General features: G+C 52.1%; 5 protein-coding genes across 8 annotated transcripts in view; 4 read left to right on the top strand and 1 right to left on the bottom strand.

Annotated features, from left to right (window-relative positions):
- Naglu (N-acetyl-alpha-glucosaminidase) overlaps positions 1 to 1,845 on the top strand; it is a 7,690-nt gene extending 5,845 nt beyond the window's left edge. Inside the window, exon 6 of the mRNA XM_021177543.2 lies at positions 419 to 1,845. Coding sequence (XP_021033202.1) covers positions 419 to 1,623 — 1,205 coding nt within the window. The 3' untranslated portion in view covers positions 1,624 to 1,845. The remainder of the gene's footprint in view (positions 1 to 418) is intronic.
- A 724-nt stretch (positions 1,846 to 2,569) lies between these two features.
- Positions 2,570 to 5,424, top strand: Hsd17b1 (hydroxysteroid 17-beta dehydrogenase 1). 2 transcript variants are annotated; one of them, XM_021178364.2, is made up of 6 exons: positions 2,570 to 2,697; positions 2,784 to 2,951; positions 3,086 to 3,265; positions 3,346 to 3,439; positions 3,830 to 4,004; positions 4,103 to 4,706. In XM_021178364.2, exons 1-6 carry the CDS (start codon positions 2,601 to 2,603, stop codon positions 4,430 to 4,432), a joined length of 1,044 nt encoding a protein of 347 aa, XP_021034023.1. In that variant the 5' UTR covers positions 2,570 to 2,600; the 3' UTR covers positions 4,433 to 4,706. The 2 variants fall into 2 exon arrangements, with proteins under 2 accessions (XP_021034023.1, XP_029339770.1); XM_029483910.1 differs by lacking the exon at positions 2,784 to 2,951 and having other exon boundaries at positions 2,631 to 2,742; positions 4,103 to 5,424.
- A 1,301-nt stretch (positions 5,425 to 6,725) lies between these two features.
- Positions 6,726 to 10,769, top strand: Coasy (Coenzyme A synthase). The gene is made up of 10 exons (XM_021177490.1): positions 6,726 to 6,851; positions 7,156 to 7,863; positions 8,464 to 8,678; positions 8,906 to 9,037; positions 9,162 to 9,351; positions 9,436 to 9,500; positions 9,684 to 9,768; positions 9,938 to 10,035; positions 10,146 to 10,292; positions 10,396 to 10,769. The coding sequence occupies exons 2-10, from the start codon at positions 7,167 to 7,169 to the stop codon at positions 10,456 to 10,458; spliced, it is 1,692 nt and encodes a 563-aa protein (XP_021033149.1). The 5' UTR covers positions 6,726 to 6,851; positions 7,156 to 7,166; the 3' UTR covers positions 10,459 to 10,769.
- Positions 10,770 to 11,497: 728 nt separating this feature from the next.
- On the top strand, positions 11,498 to 16,426 carry Mlx (MAX dimerization protein MLX). Of its 3 annotated transcripts, none has more exons than XM_021176499.1 (8): positions 11,498 to 11,754; positions 11,978 to 12,014; positions 12,459 to 12,548; positions 12,821 to 12,927; positions 13,151 to 13,250; positions 13,436 to 13,535; positions 13,878 to 14,079; positions 15,327 to 16,426. In XM_021176499.1, exons 1-8 carry the CDS (start codon positions 11,551 to 11,553, stop codon positions 15,381 to 15,383), a joined length of 897 nt encoding a protein of 298 aa, XP_021032158.1. In that variant the 5' UTR covers positions 11,498 to 11,550; the 3' UTR covers positions 15,384 to 16,426. The 3 variants fall into 3 exon arrangements, with proteins under 3 accessions (XP_021032158.1, XP_021032160.1, XP_021032161.1); XM_021176501.2 differs by having other exon boundaries at positions 11,510 to 11,592; XM_021176502.2 differs by lacking the exon at positions 12,459 to 12,548 and having other exon boundaries at positions 11,510 to 11,592.
- On the bottom strand, positions 16,360 to 19,712 carry Psmc3ip (PSMC3 interacting protein). The gene is made up of 8 exons (XM_021176504.1): positions 19,537 to 19,712; positions 19,352 to 19,452; positions 19,133 to 19,222; positions 17,905 to 18,016; positions 17,082 to 17,227; positions 16,943 to 16,996; positions 16,751 to 16,810; positions 16,360 to 16,675 (listed from the first exon to the last, which is right to left on the bottom strand). Exons 1-8 carry the CDS (start codon positions 19,568 to 19,570, stop codon positions 16,619 to 16,621), a joined length of 654 nt encoding a protein of 217 aa, XP_021032163.1. The 5' UTR covers positions 19,571 to 19,712; the 3' UTR covers positions 16,360 to 16,618.
- Between the last annotated feature and the right edge of the window lie 553 nt (positions 19,713 to 20,265).

The following is a 20,265-nucleotide window of genomic DNA, read 5'->3' on the forward strand; positions in this document are numbered from 1 at the left end:
TGGTTGTGAGCCACCATGTGGTTGCTGGGATTTGAACTCAGGACCTTCAGAAGAGCAGTCAGTGCTCTTAACCACTGAGCCATCTCTCCAGCCCGCAGTTAAGCTTTATGTAAACCCAAATATGCCAGTATTTGGACATAAGGATTCTCAGGCCCAACTTGTGGATGTCCTGATTGGCAGGTCCAAAATTTGGGGCCCAGGCATCCATGTCTTAATTCCTCTGAGTAGCTCTGATAGCCAAGACGCTAGATCAGTAGTGTCCTGGAGTTTCAGGAGACAAGATGGGCAGAGGAGCCCTAGTTACAGCAGAATGGCAGGTGGATCAGTCACGGGGGATGGCGTGAGCTATAATAATCGCCCGATTTCCTCAACAAAACCACTTCTCTCATTGCCTCTCTCTGTCTTCTCCCCACTGTAGTGGACCCTGATGCTATTTGGCTGCTCCAAGGCTGGCTCTTCCAGCACCAGCCCCAGTTCTGGGGCCCCTCTCAAATCAGGGCTGTGCTGGAAGCCGTGCCCCGTGGTCGTCTCCTAGTTCTGGACCTGTTTGCTGAAAGCCATCCTGTTTACATGCACACAGCCTCCTTCCATGGCCAGCCCTTCATCTGGTGCATGCTCCACAACTTTGGGGGCAACCATGGCCTGTTTGGAGCCCTCGAGGATGTGAACCGAGGCCCCCAGGCAGCCCGCCTCTTCCCTAACTCTACCATGGTCGGCACCGGCATAGCCCCTGAGGGCATTGGCCAGAATGAAGTGGTCTATGCTCTCATGGCTGAGCTGGGTTGGCGCAAGGACCCCGTACCAGATTTGATGGCCTGGGTGAGCAGCTTTGCCAGCCGCCGATACGGGGTCTCCCAGCCTGATGCCATGGCAGCCTGGAGGCTCCTACTCAGGAGTGTCTACAACTGCTCTGGGGAGGCGTGCAATGGGCACAACCGAAGCCCACTGGTCAAGCGGCCATCCCTACAGATGAGTACCGCTGTCTGGTACAACAGATCAGATGTATTTGAGGCTTGGCGACTGCTGTTAACAGCTGCTCCAAACCTGACCACCAGCCCAGCCTTCCGCTATGACCTGCTGGATGTCACCCGCCAAGCGGTGCAGGAGTTGGTCAGCCTGTGCTACGAGGAGGCAAGGACCGCCTACCTGAAGCAAGAGCTTGATCTCCTGCTCAGGGCTGGAGGCCTCCTGGTCTATAAACTCCTGCCTACACTAGATGAGCTGCTGGCTAGCAGCAGCCACTTCTTGCTGGGTACCTGGTTGGATCAGGCCCGGAAAGCGGCCGTAAGTGAGGCCGAGGCCCAGTTCTATGAACAAAACAGCCGCTACCAGATTACCCTTTGGGGGCCTGAGGGCAACATTTTGGATTATGCCAATAAGCAACTGGCAGGACTGGTGACTGATTACTACCAGCCTCGCTGGTGCCTCTTCTTGGGGACTCTGGCTCACAGCCTAGCCCGAGGTGTCCCCTTCCAACAGCACGAGTTTGAGAAGAACGTTTTCCCACTTGAGCAGGCTTTCGTTTACAACAAGAAAAGGTATCCCAGTCAGCCCCAAGGGGACACCGTGGACCTCTCCAAGAAGATCTTCCTCAAATATCACCCCCAGCCTGACTCTTTGTGACAGATCAGCCATCCCAGGAACCTGCTGGAATAGGTCCTCAAATCCAAACAAACCCAGAATGCGCCCAGAATGTGCCTGGGAGAAGGAGCCAGGGTGTGACAGTGAGTGACAGTGATGGCTTGGAGGGAAACGAGGTGCTTTCTTCCATGCCAGACTTGGGGCTTAAAGTACCGTTCTCTGTTATCAATAAAGTGCTGAATCCACCTGGCCTATTACATTAAAGTATTGGACATTGCTGGCGTGTCTGGAAGGGTTCGGGTGCACATGTGGACCTTTGTATGGAGGCCTCACTTCCCAGGCCTCACTTCAACTCCATTTTAAGTCTGGTCCCCAACCTTAGAAGCTGTAGAGCAGCAAGCTGGTAGTTATAATTGTCCCTGAGAGTGTGGTGGTACACACCTGGAATAACAACCCTGAAAAGCTAGAGGCAGAAGTTCAAGGCCAACCTCAGCTCCATAAGGAGTCTGAAGGCAGCCTAGGGTAGGAATACAAGGTAGTCTATCTCCAAAAAAAAACTAAAAACGAGGCCATTGCCTTTAATCCCGGTGTTGGTGGGTCAGAGGTAGATGGATCGGAGTATCTACTTGGTTGTCTCAAAACCAACCAAGAAGGTCCTTGGACAGAAGCGGTTTTCCCATTGCTTCTCGGCCTTTTGGCTAAGACCAAGTGTAAAAGCGTTTCCCCTGTGGTCAGATCTGCCTAGCACCAATCAGTTTGAACCTACCGATCTAGCTGCTACTACCTATAGAGCTTGTTACTTGTAGAGCAACCCATCCCCTGATCAACTAACAGCTTTGACCCACACCAGGCTGGGGCAAGCCTTCCAGGGGCCCGACTCAGCCTTGAGATTGCCAGCAGACACAACAAGGGGTGGGGCCACTGTGGGCAGGAGCAGAGCCAAGCAGATACTCAGTCCTAGCCTGCCAATAGGACCCTTCATGCTCGCTTGCTCGCTCTGAACTTTAGCACTGTCCCACATGGACCCCACGGTAGTGCTCATTACCGGTTGCTCCTCCGGAATCGGCATGCACTTGGCTGTTCGCCTGGCTTCTGACCGTTCCCAGAGCTTCAAAGGTATAGGAGGGGAAAGACCTGGAGGCCAGGGGAGAGCCCCCAGAGGTAAGCACGATGATGAATCTTCATGCTCTCCCAAATTTTAGTTTATGCCACATTGCGGGACCTGAAGGCACAGGGACCATTGTTGGAGGCCGCGAGGGCTCAAGGATGCCCTCCTGGCTCCCTGGAGATACTGGAATTGGATGTCAGAGACTCCCAATCTGTGGCTGCTGCCCAGGCATGCGTGACTGAGGGTCGTGTGGATGTACTGGGTGAGCCCTGAAACATGCGATAGGAGTCTTTACCCTCCAGTGTCCAAACTATGTCCGAGTTCAAGGAACATGGGAGGACGGTGGGGGAGGAGAAAGAGCGGTGTACAAATGGGGTCTGTTCTCTCTCCCCTCAGTCTGTAATGCTGGCCGCGGCTTGTTTGGGCCGCTGGAAGCGCATGAGTTGAACGCTGTGGATGCTGTGTTGGACGTGAATGTGCTTGGGACCATTCGGATGCTGCAGGCCTTTCTGCCAGACATGAAGAGGCGCCACTCTGGACGTGTGCTGGTGACCGCAAGTGTGGGAGGCTTGATGGGTGAGCGAAAGGGGCAGAGTAAGAGGTTCAGAGTACAGTGAGGAGCCGTAGGGCCTCTGCAACCTTGTCTCCCCTTCTAGGACTGCCATTCCACGAAGTGTACTGTGCCAGCAAGTTTGCGCTCGAAGGTTTGTGCGAGAGTCTGGCGATCCTGCTGCCGCTCTTTGGAGTCCAGTGAGTTACCACCCTTCCAGGACCTTCTAATGCTTGGGAACCCCAGCACCAGATCTTGCAGATGCTCTGCCTCTGGCCCTCCTTCTCCAACTCATGTATGCTAGACACTATGCAGGGCGCTTGGCACAGCTTATCTCACTTCACAAGCCACCCTAGCTCTTAAGGCATATGGGAATGAGTAAACAGAGCGGGTAGGTGACTGGATCCCAAATGGACGTGGGAACCCTTCCCTAGCACACTCAGTTCTGCAATCTGTATAGTTCTGCCAGCATCTGCTTCCAGCGTTCATTCAGCCCCTTTCGGTGCCTTCCCTTTGCATAACCAGGGCCAAGTTTGTGGTCCCTGCTACTAACCGGTTGCTGTTGCGTCACCCCATCCCCTTCCCCGCAGTGTGAGCCTCATCGAGTGTGGGGCAGTGCACACAGCCTTCTATGAAAAGCTGGTGGGCGGCCCCGGCGGGGCTCTGGAAAGAGCAGATGCCCAGACCTGCCACCTCTTTGCGCACTACCTGCGTGGTTATGAGCAAGCCCTGAGCGAGGCGCAGGACCCAGAGGAGGTGACGGAGGTAAGTGCAAACGGAGTCTCGGGCGCCATTTCTGGGTGGGGGCGTGGTAATACACACCCAGGGGTGCCCCACAGACACTGCTGCTCTTCCTGCTTCAGCTCTTCTTGACTGCAATGCGAGCCCCGCAGCCCGCGCTGCGCTACTTCTCCACGAACCGCTTCCTACCCCTGGCCCGAATGCGCACAGAGGATCCCAGTGGCAGCAGCTATGTCGCGGCCATGCACCGAGAAGCCTTCTCTAATCTGCAGGCCCAGGAGAATGCCAAGGCTGGGGCCCAAGTCCCGGGGGTCTCGGGGGTCTCGGATAAGGCCTCCAGCGCCCTCATTTGCCTCCCTGAATGTGCAGTCCCTAGGGTGGCATCAGAATTGGGATGGTCTGCATCAGATAAACCAGGTCAGGACAATTCATGTTACCAGCAAAAGATCTAAGCCAGGATCTCTTTTTTCTTATTTTAGAATGTGTTTTGTTTTAAGACAGGGTTTCACTATGTAGCCCTATGTTGCCAGTAACTTATAAGGATCCACCTGCCTCTGCCTCCTGTGTGCTGGAACCTTAGATGTGTGCAACCACACACTTCTCAGAATCATTTGAAATAGTGCCAGCATCTTCATGGGTCAAGATGAGAGGGCTGATATCCAAGGTGCTAGGCTAAGGTTTTTTTTTTTCTTCCAATAAATTTATTTATTATTATCATGTATCATGCGGAGGGGGACACATTCCATCGTCGTAGTCACACAGAGCACGGAGATCAGGTGACAAGTGTGTACTCTCTCCCACTACAAGGTTCAGTGATTGAACTCAGGTCTTCAGGATTGAACTGTAAGAGCTTCTAACCCATAAGCCAGCAAGTTGGGACCGGCTTTAACAACCACCACTGAGTTTTGTTGAATAGCGTTGAATAGCTGGCCTTGAAACTGCTATGTTACTAAGGACGACTGAAATGTTTAATTCTCTCTCCCCTCCTTGTGAAACTAGGGGCAGGCTTGTGGTCCCCATCACTAACACATAATCATGTGTTCCCATGTGTATGGGCAGGTGTATGTGTTTGTGTGTGTGTGTGCACATGTGTGGAGGTCCACAGTTAAAGTCAGGAGTCTTGAGTTGCTCCTTATTTGTTGACCCAGAGTCTCAATGGACTTGGAGCCTATGATTCCAGCTTGTCTAGACTAACAGCTTGGCCCCAGGATCCTAGGTCCCTGTCTGCCTAGTGCTGGCATTACAAGAGGACATGAAGGGAAGACCTGGGTTCCAGGGATCTGAATGGGGTTCTCTGGGCTTTATCCATGTGCCCCTGAATCCTTTCTGTTTTTCATCTGTATACACGTCTGATCTCATGACCTCCTTAAAAGCTTCATTGACAGTTGTTTTTTGTTGTTTCTTTGTGTTTGTTTTTTGAGACAAGGTTTCTCTGTAGCCCTGGCTGTCCTAGAACTGAAACTGTAGACCAGGCTGGCCTCAGATTCTGCCTGCCTCTGCCTCCCCAGTGCTGAGAGCAAAGGTGTGCGCCACCAGTGCCTACAGTTGCCATCTTTTAACTGGTTCCCTTTCCCTGGTCTGTGATTGTACTGAGTTGTCAGGTTTTTGCTGTTTTCCTGAGCTACCCAACCTGAAAAAGTAACCCTTGCACTCCAGCCTGAGTCTTTCCATCTGATAAATCTTATTTACTGTCTGATCACCACCAGATGTATTGTGGACTTATTATGCACTGACACCATCCCAAACCCTTCACACATCTACTTGAGGGAACTTTGTTCTCTGTTCTCTCCTTTCTACCTAAAACAGTGCACTAAATAGACACTCATTGAATAAAAGCAACACTGTGTGGGCTACACGGTGAGATTCTGTTTCAAAACAAACAAACAAATACAAAATGTAACTGTGCCAAATGTATGACTAACACATGTTTTGATTCCCTTAAACGCCTCTCTAAAATCCAGTTTGAACTGCCTCCTGCAAGAATCTTGATTCCTTAACAAATTAGTTACTTTACAAGGCCAGATTTCTGGACCACAGCACAAGAGTCTCCTCTCCTTCTGTCTGGCTACAGCAACTCCCGCTCTTCTCAGTCCAGGGCCTTGCTAGATAATTCAGGCTGATCTCAAACTTGCAGCAAAGGTTCTGGGATCACACACATCGGCGCGGCGCTCGGCCCTTTACAGGAATCTAGAGCCTGCTTTGCTTTCTTTTTCGCTATCTCCGTGGATCTGAGATGTTTTCTGATGGGCGTCTAGCTTTCCCTCCACGTCCGCCACTACCAACTTCATTACCTCTCCAGTCCTCACTAACTTCTCCGCGAATCCGGACCTCTAGGTCTTCTTCCTTTTCCTCCACCCCGGGGCCAGAGATCCCCCGAAGCGCTAATGAACTATCCTTGCAAACCTAAGCACGGGGTTACACAACGCGCAGGCACCAGACTTCGCCTCTAGGTGTCCCAAAACACTCAGAAAACCAATTTCCCGTGTGTGAAATGGGGATGTGGGTAGAGATATCTAGTAGCATCGCTCGGAACATTGGTTCAGAACAAGCGATCGGACTGTTCCCGATCCTGGCTTTGCCACCTCCTCCTGGCAAACTGGAAGAAGCAAACAACACCGGCAAAAAGGGCTTTGCAGCTCGCTCTGCTCGCTTCGTCTAAGTGGATTCGGTGCCAGGGTTTCGCTCAGCCCGGAAGCCTCTGCCCTCAGCCCCGCCCCGCTCCCCCGCCCCACTCCGCCCCGCCCCGCCCCGCCCCGCCCCAGGAGTCTCTGGGCCATGCTTTGTTTGATTGCTCTGAGTTCCCGTAGCTCCACGCTTTGAGGCTGGTGGGTAGTACTTCCGGGCTGCAGCCTAGGACGCCTCCACGGCGGTGTAAGTAGAAGCAGAATCCCAAGAACTCACTGAGTAGGGAAGCAGCCCGAGCCACAGCGTCCCCTCTAGTCCCCCGCCTCCGAGTCTTCGCAGATGGCCGGTTCAGCCTAACAAGAGGGGCTGGGATTCCTGAAGCCCCAGTCCCATGACTCAGGGGTTCCTGGCGGGTTCCCCCTGCCAGGATTCCGGTTTCAGCGAACGCCCCCCTGCCCTGCTCCAGGTCCCTCTTGAGTCCGAGATCCCCTACAGGCCTCGGCCTCAGCCTGCCTAGTCATTCTCGCTTCGTCTCCCTGACTGTCTGCAGGCCTGGAGAGCATGGCCGTGTTCCGCTCAGGCCTCCTGGTGCTGACAACGCCGCTGGCCACCCTGGCCGCACGCCTGCCTCCCATCCTGACCTCGGCGTCCCGCCTGGTGAATCACACCCTTTATGTGCACCTGCAGCCGGGCATGAACCTGGGGGGACCCGCTCAGCCTCAGGCCAGCCCTGTGCAGGCCACATTTGAGGTTCTGGATTTCATCACGCACCTCTACACTGGTGCCGACCTGCACAGGCACCTGGACGTCAGAATTCTACTGACCAATATCCAAACCAAGAGCACCTTTCTCCCTGTGCTGTCCTCAGTCCAGAATCTGGCCCACCCTCCAGAAGTGGTTCTGACGGACTTCCAGACCCTGGACGGGAGCCAGTACAACCCTGTTAAACAACAGCTAGAGCGTTATGCCACCAGTTGTTACAGCTGTTCTCCACAGCTGGCTTCTGTGTTGCTATATCCGGATTATGGAACTGGAGAGCTGCCTTTGGAGCCCCCGAATGCCCTCTTACCCTCTACTATAAGGCCGGCTTCCCCGGTTGCCAGATCTCCAAGGCAGCCTGTGCGTGGCTACCACCGTGGGGCCGTGGGTGGCACTTTTGACCGCTTGCACAATGCCCACAAAGTGTTGCTCAGTGTTGCATGTGTACTGGCTCAGGAGCAGCTTGTGGTGGGAGTAGCGGACAAAGATCTGTTGAAGAGTGAGTGAAGGGACCCTGGACTAGGGCAATGGAAGGCAGCCTTCACATTTTCTTGTCTTCCCCAATGCCAAGATCAAGGAAGGGTAGGGCCACTTCTCAACCTTCCAAATTGCCACAATGCCTGACACTCTGTTATTGCTAAGGGACGTTTGTTGGTTAAATGGATACATGTGGTATCTTTAGTCTGGGGTTCAGTCACCTTTTAACTGAAGTTAGAACTTCCCAAATGGGAACCAAGAACTCTGCACTTCATGGTTGTCCAACTCGGAGGTTTGAAACGCTGAAGATGATTGGATAGGAGATGACTGGGGTGACCCAGCACTGCCACCAACAGTGAGGGGACTCTAAGAATATAGTAGTTCTTGGGGGTTCTCCACCAACTGATACCTATTGGTACTACTGCTCTGTAGGCATTTCTTAACTTGTTCTTGGGGTACACGTCAGCTCTCAAAGTGACTGATGCTTGTTTCCCCTTCTGTCCCCCCAAACCTGTCCCTGTTTCACCCTTTCTTGCTGCCACTGCTTGGGAGGATTTCAGTGCTATGGGACACTCTTCCCCAAATGGGGAAAGATCTCACCGTTCCCTTGCTCCTTCCTCAGGCAAGTTGCTCCCCGAGCTGCTCCAGCCGTATGCAGAGCGCGTGGAGCATCTGACTGAGTTCCTGGTGGACATCAAGCCCTCCCTGACCTTTGAACTCATCCCCCTGCTGGATCCCTATGGGCCTGCTGGGTCCGACCCCACCTTGGAGTTCCTGGTGGTCAGCGAGGAGACCTACCGTGGGGGGATGGCTGTCAACCGCTTCCGCCTTGAGAATGTAACTCCCGAAGGAACCTGGCAGAGGGGCTGGGAGGGGGAGGCCCGTGAGAAGTGCTGTGGTCCCAGAGCAGGGAAGGGAGGGTTGAGGGTGGAAGAACTTGTCAAGTTCAGGAACTTGTCTGTGGAGTCGGACGGAGGAGGCGAGGGGTAGGTAGAGAGCAGACTGGGGCTCCAGATGCCTTCTCCTAGCTCTTATTCCTTTCCTTCTCCTCCCCTTTACCTCAGGGCAAAGAAGAACTTGCTTTGTACCAGATACAACTGCTGAAGGACCAGAGTCACAATGACAACGAGGAGGACAAGGTCAGCTCCTCCAGCTTTCGCCAGCGAATCCTGGGAAACCTGCTTCAGCCTCCAAATGTAAGCCTTTCTTCCTTCTCGCTGGTTGGGCGTGGTGAGATGCTGAAGGATAGAAACAGGCCCTCCACTGGAAGCTGAGCTTTTGAACTGCCTGGTCACTGAGGTTCCCTTTTACTGTCTTTAGGAGAGGCCGGAGCTCCCGTCAGGTCTCTACGTGCTCGGACTCACAGGCATCAGTGGCTCTGGGAAAAGCTCGGTGGCCCAGCGGCTGAAGAACTTGGGAGCATACATCATTGACAGCGACCATCTGGGCCATCGGGCCTATGCTCCCGGGGGTCCTGCCTACCAGCCTGTGGTGGAGGCCTTTGGAACAGGTACTAGCCAGAGAAGGCTGGAAGTGGCCTGAGGTGAGAAGACGGCGTGACCTCTTTGCTTAGCCTTCTTTCTCTGTCACCCAGATATTCTCCATAAAGATGGCACCATCAATAGGAAGGTCCTGGGCAGCCGGGTGTTTGGGAACAAGGTAAACACACACATCTTCAGGAGTTCTGCAACCGCCACCACCAGATCCATGGGCGGGAACCAGTGCACTCCCTAGTCTGGCACAGGAAATCAGTCTCTGCTCATCTGCTCCCACCCCCCTGCCTCACAGCTGTATTTCTCAGGAAAGTTAACCTCTGCCCACTCCCTCTGTCCCCCTCCCCAGAAGCAGATGAAGATCCTCACAGATATTGTGTGGCCAGTTATCGCAAAGCTGGCCCGAGAGGAGATGGATGTGGCTGTGGCTAAGGGTGAGTGGGAGGGATGACGGGAGCAGCCAAAGTGGGACAGTTAAGCCGCAACGCCCTCTGGGATCTTCCTTGGCCCCAGGCAGACCATTCGCCACCTAGGACAGCATTTGGTGCACTGACAGGCAGCAAGCGTAAGGTGCTGCTGGCAGTGACTAGTGTCTCCTCACAGGAAAAACTCTGTGTGTGATCGACGCCGCTATGCTGCTTGAAGCTGGCTGGCAGAGTATGGTACATGAGGTGTGGACCGTCGTCATCCCTGAGACTGAGGTATCTGGACCCCACTGCACCCCATCTGAGCCCACTGCAGACGGTCTCCTGCTCTGATCCAGCAGACTGAGCTAGGACCCTTCCTGACCCGTGTGTCATCCATTGCCCAGGCTGTTCGACGCATTGTTGAGAGGGATGGGCTGAGTGAGGCAGCCGCTCAGAGCCGGCTGCAGAGCCAGATGAGCGGCCAGCAGCTGGTAGAGCAGAGCAACGTGGTTCTGAGCACCTTGTGGGAGTCACATGTCACACAGCGCCAGGTTGGTGCAAAGGGAAAGACTAGGTTAGGTTGTGGGGAGGGAAGGTTCAGTGGTTAGCTTTTCTGACCTTGCCTTTTCTTGTATCATTCTGGCCTGGCCAAAGGTGGAAAAGGCGTGGAATCTTCTACAGAAGCGCCTCCCTAAGGCTCACCAGACCAGGAACTGACAATGGATTTCCTATGGCGCCAAACTGGCCCTTGGAACTAACAAATCTAATAGTGAGGAGAAATGGGGGCCTCGATGTTTACCCTCTGTCTGGCCTCAGGGGCTTTAAGCTAAGCTGTGCAGGACACAGAGAGAAGCTTGGAAGTCCGCCTAGCATGCTGGAATTTGTCCAGCAATGAGGACACAGCTAATGGGGAGCGACCTGCTCTCAGGTTCTGTCCGCTTTTTGGTGGTGGATGTGATGTCTACCTAGTGTTGATGGGTTTGGTGAAGTCTGGACCCAGTAACTGAATTAAAGATGTTTCCAAGTGCTGCTTGTGTGGTTTCTGTTTCCTCTCCAGTGACTCTAGATATCTTTGGAACGTTAGACTCCAAATTCAGGGGCAAGGTCTGAGCTGGAAGCCAAGGAGTGCTGTAAAGTGTAACCTATCAGTGACTAGCTATGTGCTTTTGAGTATGTTATAGACTTTACTGTAAGCTTAAAAGGCATTTTTATAAAGACTTAGTGGCCTGCACCTGCTGAGTGTTGGGAGACCGATGCTGGAGGTGGCTTTGTGCCCCCTTGGATCAGATCATGTGATGTAGGAGAAGTTCTTGACCCAGCAGCAATTGCTGGGCGGGCCAGCTGTGCGCGTGCGTACAAGGTGTCACACTGTTCAGACAGATGCTAGGACTCTCACTCGGGTTCTACCACTAAACTAATTACACTTCTAGCCCCTCTGACAATCTTTTTGGAGGTGCTCCATTGCACAGAAAACCGCCACCATTGAAGATTCTCATTCGGAGGCCAGTGGGGACCCTTAGGGGCCGACATTGCTTACATTAAAGCGAATTGGCCAGATTTAGCCTCCTCCATCATTCAGTTAACAACTGGAGCAGCAAAAAAAAAAAAAAAAAAAAAAAAAAAAAAAAAAAAAAAAAAAAAAAAAAAAAAAAAAAAAAAAAAACAACTGGAGCAGCGCAAGCGCAGCGCTATAGCACCGCTCACGACTACAATTGCGGATTGGTGGGTTGGATCACGTGACTGAGCCTCGCCTCTTCCTGGAGGTTGGGGGCCAGTCCGCTGGCTTGTTTCCGGTTCGGTAGGTTCACGATGACGGAGCCGGGCGCCTCTCCGGAGGACCCTTGGGTCAAGGCAAGCTCCGCGGACGCGCACGCCGGCGAGGGGAGGGCGGGTCGGGCTCGTGCACGTAGGGGGTCCGGAAGACGCGGGGCTTCCCAACTATCCCCAGACTCTCCCCTGCTGTCCGGGGCCCGGGGCTGCAGAGAAGACAGCTCTCACCCAGCCTGTGCCAAGGTGGGGAGACAAACGGGCGTGTGCGGGAACGAGGGGGTCATAGCTGGGAGATGGGGCGGGGACGGTAAGGAGCGTACAGAAGGGGCGACGCCCCCCTAGGCCCAGCCAGGGCTTGGCTTAACCATTCAGTGGTCCCTGCACCGGTGGTATGAGCTTTTGCGGATTGCGCGTGCCTTCCTAGAGGCAGAGGTCTGACAGGCTTCTCCCTTGCTTGGTGCTGCAGGTCGAGTATGCCTACAGTGACAACAGCCTGGATCCTGGTGAGTGCCTTCTCGATTGTCTGCGGGTCAGGAATGACTCCTGGTTCGGCTCTGTAGATTCTTATGGTCTTGCGAGCCACACCTGAGCACAGTCCACTGTCACTGCGCCAAGGACTTGGCTTGAGAAGTGAGGGTGGAGCTGGAGAATAGGCAGGAAGCAACCATGGTCACACCTGGTTCCTCTGCATTAGAATGGGAAATGATGGAAACAGTGACAGCTGGTCATAGTCACTGCATCCAGATGCTCCTGTGTGAGCCAGAAATAAGTCCTCTGGGCAGTGTAGACCCTGGGACAGGAGCATTTCAGCATGAAATGGAAGGCCTGTGATGGCTGGCTTTGGAGTTGATGGCGAGAGGTCAACATTTGAAGCCATTGTGCCCATAGGTGACTGAAGGCATGGCAGTGTTCCCCACTCCTTAGTGACTGAGGCCTCTTTTTTCCAGGGCTTTTTGTAGAAAGCACCCACAAGGGGAGTGTAGTGTCCAGAGCTAATAGCATCGGCTCCACCAGTGCCTCTTCCGTCCCCAACACAGGTAGGCAGCAACATAGCCCGTCACACACCCGGGGAGACTTAGCTCTTCCATCATTTTAGTATCTTTCCTAGATAGGGAGCTCCGCTATCCATATGGGGGTGGCAGGAACAGTGCCAAACCGGAGTCTCACCGTCTTTCACCTCATCAGAGATTAACTAGGTTCTTTCCATTCAACATCTCTGGGCACCAGGTTCTTCCAACCGGGGAAGGGTGGGCGAATTGGATTTAGTGTACCCTAAAGTGACCTCTCCTTCCTCCATCTCTGAGTTTAGATGATGAGGACAGTGATTATCAGCAGGAGTCCTACAAGGAGTCCTACAAAGACCGGAGGCGGCGTGCGCACACTCAGGCTGAACAGAAGAGGAGGGATGCTATTAAGGTGACTGTGAGCCTGTATCAGGGCAGCAAGGAAGGACCCTGCCCTGACCCTTCAGCCCCAGATGTCTGCAGGGGTGGGGTGGGGATGCTGGGCTGGCTCTATGCCTGCACCTCTTCCTTCCAGCCCTCTGTGCATTGAGTCTGAGCATAGAACTGGTATCAAAAGTGTGCGCTAGCCTTTGCTGTTCCTGAGCTAAAGGAACCCATTTCCCTGCTATTTCCAGAGAGGCTATGATGACCTTCAAACCATTGTCCCTACCTGTCAGCAGCAGGATTTCTCCATTGGCTCCCAAAAACTCAGCAAAGCCATCGTTCTACAGAAGAGTATGTCCAGGCAAGGGGTGGGATACGAGGGTAGTAGTGTCTGTGAAGTGGCCAGGACCTGGTCTCACCCAGGTGTGGTCGCCTTAATGGAAAAGTTGGTTTATAGGGGAAGGGCAAACAAAATAAGCCCTCTTCCTGGTTCAGACTTCCTCAGTGCTCAACCCTTCTCTTGGCTCCTACTCCAGCCATTGACTACATCCAGTTTTTGCACAAGGAGAAGAAAAAGCAGGAGGAAGAAGTATCCACACTGCGCAAGGATGTCACAGCCTTGAAGATAATGAAAGTGTAAGAGGGGCGCTGTATTGGGGGGAAGGGCTGAGGTCAAGTGCACTCTTGTTCAGAGGCTATTTTGGAGAACACATGTAGGTGACACAGCAAGGCAGTCACTGTAAGACACAGCTGACTGGCCCACCAGTCTTTTACATATAACAGACATAGAGGACGTAAACACCCATCAGGATAAGAGGTCTGTTTCCGACTTAGGCGCGTCTATCCAGCTGATAATGAACGCATCCCCACAGGTGCCTAGGAATCCCCTTATGGCATGGCCTACTGGATTATCCCACCATGCTTTTCAGGTAGACAGCTGCCATAGCACCTCAGCCCTGTTTGCTTCCATGCTTTCAGGAACTATGAGCAAATCGTGAAGGCACATCAGGACAACCCTCATGAGGGAGAGGACCAGGTCTCTGACCAGGTCAAGTTCAACGTCTTTCAAGGCATCATGGACTCCCTATTCCAGTCTTTCAATGCCTCTATCTCTGTGGCCAGCTTCCAGGAGCTCTCAGCTTGTGTCTTCAGCTGGATTGAGGAACACTGTGAGCCACAGGTATGTGGCAGTTGGGGTCATGGTGCCTGAGGTTCTCTTACCACACTCCAGGAAAAGTGTAGCTGCCTTTGGGTTTCTTCAGGGTGTCTACAAAGCTTAGTACTCTGTCTGTCTTTGCTGCCTAGCCCAGTGAAGGTCTCAGCTGGCAACCAGGATATGAGCATTCAGTGCCAGGTCCAGCTTTGACCCATGTCATTGGTGACTCATTAGATGCTCTACTCCTTGGCTGTCCTGTGTGGAAGCCAACAGCTTGAAGTTTCTAGAAACATGAAAGTTTGCAGATTACAAGACACCCTCACCCCCTGTAGCCCCAGGGTTTTTATTGTGCTGGCTTCTACTCTTGAGGCCTGGCTGTTTTTTCTCAGATTTTCCACTTTCTTTTATGTTTCTCAACATTTTCATTGTGAAATACTCTACACAAACACTGCAACAGTCAAGGACTGTTGGAGTGAACACCCATACCCACCATGTCAGTTATACCAGTGACACATTCATCTTTGTCTCCATCTTAGTTCAGGGATTTGGAAATTAAAAGTAGGCAACACTCCATTTCAGGGACCTTTTTTCCTTTACAAAAATTATTTTATGTACATGGGTATTTATTTTGTCTGCATTTATCCGTGTGCTACCTGTGTCTGCCTGATGCCAGAGGCCAGAAGAGGGCCTTGGATCCCTGAAAGTGGACTTGCAGGTGGTTGTGAGCCACCAGATGAGGGTACTGGGAACAGGACCTGGGTCCTCTTCAAGAGCAGCAAGTGCTCTTCACCACGGAGCCATCTCTCTCTAGTACCCTCCCTGCCCCAAATAAACAGTTTGTTTAGTGTGTGAGCTCAGAGGCAACTTTTTAGTGAGTTCTTTCCTTTCACCTTTATGAGGACTCCACAAAGACTGAGTGACCAGAGGCTTTACTGCCGGGCCATTTCTCCAGCCCTTTTTTCTTTGAGTGCTAGGAAGTACTCCACCAAGCTGCCAACCCTTGGGTGACTATTTTATAGCTTTTTTTCTTTTTTTTGTTTTTCGAGACAGGGTTTCTCTGTATAGCCTTGGCTGTCCTGGAACTCACTTTGTAGACCAGGCTGGCCTCAAACTCAGAAATCTGCCCGTCTCTGCCTCCCAAGTGCTGGGATTAAAGGCGTGTGCTACCACCGCCCAGCTAAGGGTAACTATTTTAAACGCCTTCAAGAGCATGGCCAGTCTAGGCAGGCGTCTTAAAGGCCTGTGTGTCACCTGAACATTGTCTTTCCTAGACTCTACGAGAGATTGTGATCGGTGTCCTTCATCAGTTGAAAAACCAACTCTACTGATTGCCCATGGAAGCCTGCAGAGCAGCCAACAAGAGGCCTTTGAGAGTGTGGCCATGGAACTAACTGCTGGGCCTATGAGACCGGCCTCAGCACCTCACACCGGTCAGCTGGTTTCTACTTGGTGTTTGGTTTTCCCAACCCCACTCCAGCTTCGGTGGGGTTGAGTGTTTTGTGAAAGTTTCTGAATAATTTATTATATTGCCCACAATGTTGAACCTACCCAACCTTCCCCTTTCTAGGAAAAGTCTCTAGGACAAGTATGTTCAGGGAGCCTCATAGAACCCTGAGCCTCTCAGCCTTTTCTCTACCCACTGGGTTCCTGCTCACAATCTATATACATAATTTGGAAATTGTTTGCCTCTGCTTGGTCTCTTGGGCAACACTTGGCTCAAGTTTGGGTATTTTGGCAGTTCTTAAGTTGGAAAAAAGGAAAAGAAATAGACCCATGGCCATGAAGGGTAAAAGGCCACCTTGTGCCTAGGCTAAGGCTGTGTGGTCAATACTAAGTAAGGCCAGGGTATTCTAGCCAGCTCAGGGTAGGGCTGCCAGAACCCTGCTACCCTCATGTTCTGCTGCCCACTTCTTCAGCTGCTATAGGTGCTACAGGAAAACAATGTCCCATCAGCTCTTGCCCTGTCTTCCCAAAGGCAAAGGCAACATTACATATTTGAATTTCTCTTCTAAATACCCACAGTGCATTTTTGTTACGTGCAGTTTCCCAAAATTCTTAGCAGACCTCCAAAGCAGCCCCAGCCTCTTCTGCATAATGCGTGTAGCTGCCCCACCAGTGTGTTGTCTCCATTTCTCCTGGGGCCTGGGGATAGAGTTAGGTGGGACAGGAGATCCTCAAGTCTTCTGGGGGTAGGCCAGGGCGATACCTTGGGAGTCTCAAATGTTGGTGTATGGCACCTTTCTGTACTTTTATCCCATGTTTCCTACTGCCTTCCCCAGGTTTGATATCTGGGAGGTTTGATCATCCAGAGGAAATTAAGTATTTTTATATCAAATTATATTACAATAAATATTACAAATACTTTCTTTTAGGATTGTTTTAAGTCCTTGTTGAGGCCTGTGCAAAATGGACATGACCGTCCTTTCTGATCACCAGCCTCTATCTAACACTATGCCTTTGTGCACCGTCCACTGCTCAAAGGTGGAGAACAGCAAGAATAAAAAGGCCATTAAGTAAGGTGGCCAGCGCGGGACGCTCTGTTCCCACCTCCACCAAGGGCCCCTCAGGGGTCGGGGAGCGTAACATTATGATCTTCATCTGTCTCTATTCCAACTTCCTCCTGTGGGGCAAAGAAAGTAATGAAGGAGTCCTTTGGGCAAAGATCCCAGGGGAGCAAGAGAGAAGAGTCACTTACAAAGAACTGCTTCTTGCTCTTGGGGTAGCCTTCAAGGATCGCATCACACAGCTCTGTGGTCTGACAAGAAACAAAGTCCCTCCCTATGAGATGAGCAGCGGCAGTACAAGGCACTGCCTGCCGGCAGGATCATCCCACACCAACTTCCCCGTGACTGCCCCTTCCACAAGCACCCTTGGGGTTCCCACTCACCATCCTCTTCCGCTTCCTCCACTCTTTACAGTACTTCTGTCTGTCTCTGTACACCTGAAAGGAAGGAGTGTGCTTGTCTGAGCTCCTTGGGTCTGTTCACTGCAGACCTGCACAGGCAGCCTGCAGCCTCCCTGCTCACCTTCTCCTTCTCTTCTGGAGTGACATGGTTGGTAGCTGCTTTGATGTTCTTCAGTCTCTCTGTGTATTGAGCACACTCCTTCTTTAACTCCTGAATCTCTTTCTGCATCTCAGGAGTGGTCAGCGCACTTGTTAATTCCTTCAGCTCTGAAAACACATGCCCTCAAGAGTTACTGGGGACGAGTGAGGAAGGGATTCTGCCTTGCCCAGCAGGCGCTTCCCAGAGGTGGGAGGCCAACTTGCGTCTTGCTCTGGGATCTCTCTAGAATAGGACTCTACACTCTGGAAAAGCTCAAGAAAAGGCTTAGAGCACCATCACTCTATTTTCTTTCCTCCTCCATCTTAAAGCAACAGTGCTTTGTAAGGCTAAGCCGAGTGCTGTACAGATAGTTAAAGGAGTGGGAATAATAGATGCAGTGTGATCACAGGGCCAGGGAGAGCCCCTGGGCTTGTCTTGCTCTGTTGTACTCAGAAGCCATAGCTAAATCTGTCTGTCTTCCTTTCTTTCTTTCTTTCTTTCTTTCTTTCTTTCTTTTTTTTTTTTTTTTTTGGTTTTTCAAGACAGGGTTTCTCTGTGTAGCCCTGGCCGTCCTGGAACTCACTTTGTAGACCAGGCTGGCCTTTAACTCAGAAATCCACCTGCCTCTGCCTCTGCCTCCCTAGTGCTGGGATTAAAGGCGTGCGCCACCACGCCCGGCTTCTGTGTTTCTTTCAGTGTAACACCATAGGCACCTGGCAAAGGGATCTTAGCTGCAGTAAGATGTTGCAGTCAAGGAACCATTTTGTTAGCAATTTATGACCTCCAAACCACGGCCCACTCTTACCAGCCTCCATGTGTCGGCAGCTCTGCTGTAAGCTCTGCACCTTGGCAGTGAGGGCCACGATACTGGCATCCAGGCCATGGAGGTCTACATCACTCACTGTGTCAAACTGGTTCTGCCAGCCAAGAGAAATATAGCTGATTCCATGAGGCACAGAGAGAAAAATACATCAGGGGAGGTGGCATTCAAATATGGAAGCACCGGTAGGTGACCCCTAAACCCAACAGTGGGAGAGAATGCTGGGGCTAGTGGTACAGGCTCCTCACTCCAGCAACCTGGAAGGCTGAGGCAGGGGGACTGTCTGTACATTAATTGGCTGGGCATACAGCTCAATGGCAGAGTAGAGCTGAATAAGTGAGACCAAATGCTTTAGAAAGTCTAAAAATACAGTGAAGCTCTTGAGCCATCTTACCAGCCTCAATCTGTATTTAGATAGATCATTCTGGATACAACATCCAAGCTTAAACCGTAATACATCACTTTAGACAGGAGGGTCTGACTGAGAGCAGTGATGACACATTAGATTTAACAACTGAAAAAAAAAAATAGCCTGGGCTACATAGTGAGGGCTAATCTCAAAAAAGAGGGTGGATGGGGGTAATCAGATATAATTGACAAATAGCCACACATATCAGATGTATAAATAAGAGAGACAAAGACTTACATTCTAATCTCTGGTTTGAGAAGAGAGGTTTCCTGACAGAAAAATGCTAGAAAGCCAATTAGGGGGCAGAGAGTAAGCATTCAACATTGGCCATATTGATGCTGGTACTCAATATTATCTGGATAATAATTATCCAGAGAGAAGTCTGGGTAGGAGAATGTAAATTTGATGTGTTTGGGGTAGTGGGACAGAAGAAGAGGAAAAATGATTTGGCAGGAAACGATAGCAGAAACGAGACTAGGAGTTGTGTGAGTCAGGGCCTTCCTTTGTTCATAGCTCAAATGAACACTGATGAAGGCAGCGTGCAGCGTACAACTGATTTAAGAGTATCTGAAGCTCTGATTAGATTATTTTGTGAGGTGCCTCAACACTCTTTTTTTTTTTCCGAGACAATGTTTCTCTGTGTAGCCCTGGCTATCCTCGAACTCATAAATCCACCTGCCTCTGCCTCCCAAGTGCTGGAATTAAAGGCGTGCACCACCACTGCCCAGCATGCTTCAACACACTAAATGCTGAGATTCACTCAGACAAGCTCTCAGGTGGGCGTTAATCTGCTCGAGTTCTCACCTGATCGGCAAAATATATTTTCTGCTTGCCGTAGGTCTTCTCTTTGATCTTGCCTTCCTGGGCCAGCTGATCCAGCGCCTTCACTACCGCCTAGCAGAGAGGGTGAAACAATTAGCGCGAGCCCAGACCGGGGAGATGTCTGTTGTGACAAGGAAGGCAGGACCCAAGCCTAACAAGGGAGTCCAGCGGGGAGGGAACCCCCGCAAAGGGGGTTCTCACCGCCTTGCCCAGTCCGTGTTCCTTCTGCAGGTTCCCGAACACGTCCTGGGCGCTGTAGGGCCGGTTTTGTTCTTGCAGGTACCTCAGGATGATCCCGGGGGCTGAGGGAGACGAGGTAGGATATGGGGGTCACCTCCGACCCCCTCTCCCATTCCCCTCCCTAGTCTTGCAGGCGTTGCCGTTACCTCCAGCCGCAGCCTCGGCCCGGCTTTTACTCATGGCCTTTCCCGCCACCAAACTCCAGAGCCGGACTGGTCGGTTGCTCCGGGAAACGCTTCCTTCCGGTGAGGAGGCGTGACCTTAAAGCTGATTGGCTAAGGAAGAAGCCTGCCGGAAGAGCACCCGGGCCTTCCGGGACCCCGTAGCCCTAGTAACGGCTGTCTAGAAGTCGCAGTCCCCGGCCTTAAGCGACAGGTCAGCCGCCGCCTCCTGGGCCCACAGTGCTGCCAGTGGTGAGCGGTCCTTTCTTTAAGCCGCCAGACCCTGTTGGTCCGTGTTTGAGCACTCGTGACCTTGAGCTAGACCCGCGTGGTGTGGGAGCCGGGTCATCTCCCACGCCGCTCAAGGTTGCACAGAGCTAGTCCTCCACAGGAGTGGAACTAGTTTTCTCACGTATAAAGGACCTGTGGGTACTTTTGTCAGAGGGTGGCTGTGAACGCCGAGGACACAAACGATTCCCGTTTTCGTGTCGCATGTAGGGGGCGCTCGACACCTGTCATTTGAACGCCCAAGAAAGACGGTTAGGAATGGGGGCTACTCAAGCCACAAAGCTTGACGTCTCCAGTTCTGAGCTGCCACACCTGGCAGGTGCTTTCCATTCCTGACCACAGTGGCCAGTCCGAAGGAGCCTGAAATAAATATTTCTAGTTTCTGAGGTCTGCTGACGGTCAAAGAGCAGCTGTCCTTGCAGCTCA

This window comes from Mus caroli, chromosome 11 (assembly GCF_900094665.2).
Source record: "Mus caroli chromosome 11, CAROLI_EIJ_v1.1, whole genome shotgun sequence".
In the NCBI taxonomy this organism is placed as follows: Eukaryota; Metazoa; Chordata; class Mammalia; order Rodentia; family Muridae; genus Mus; species Mus caroli.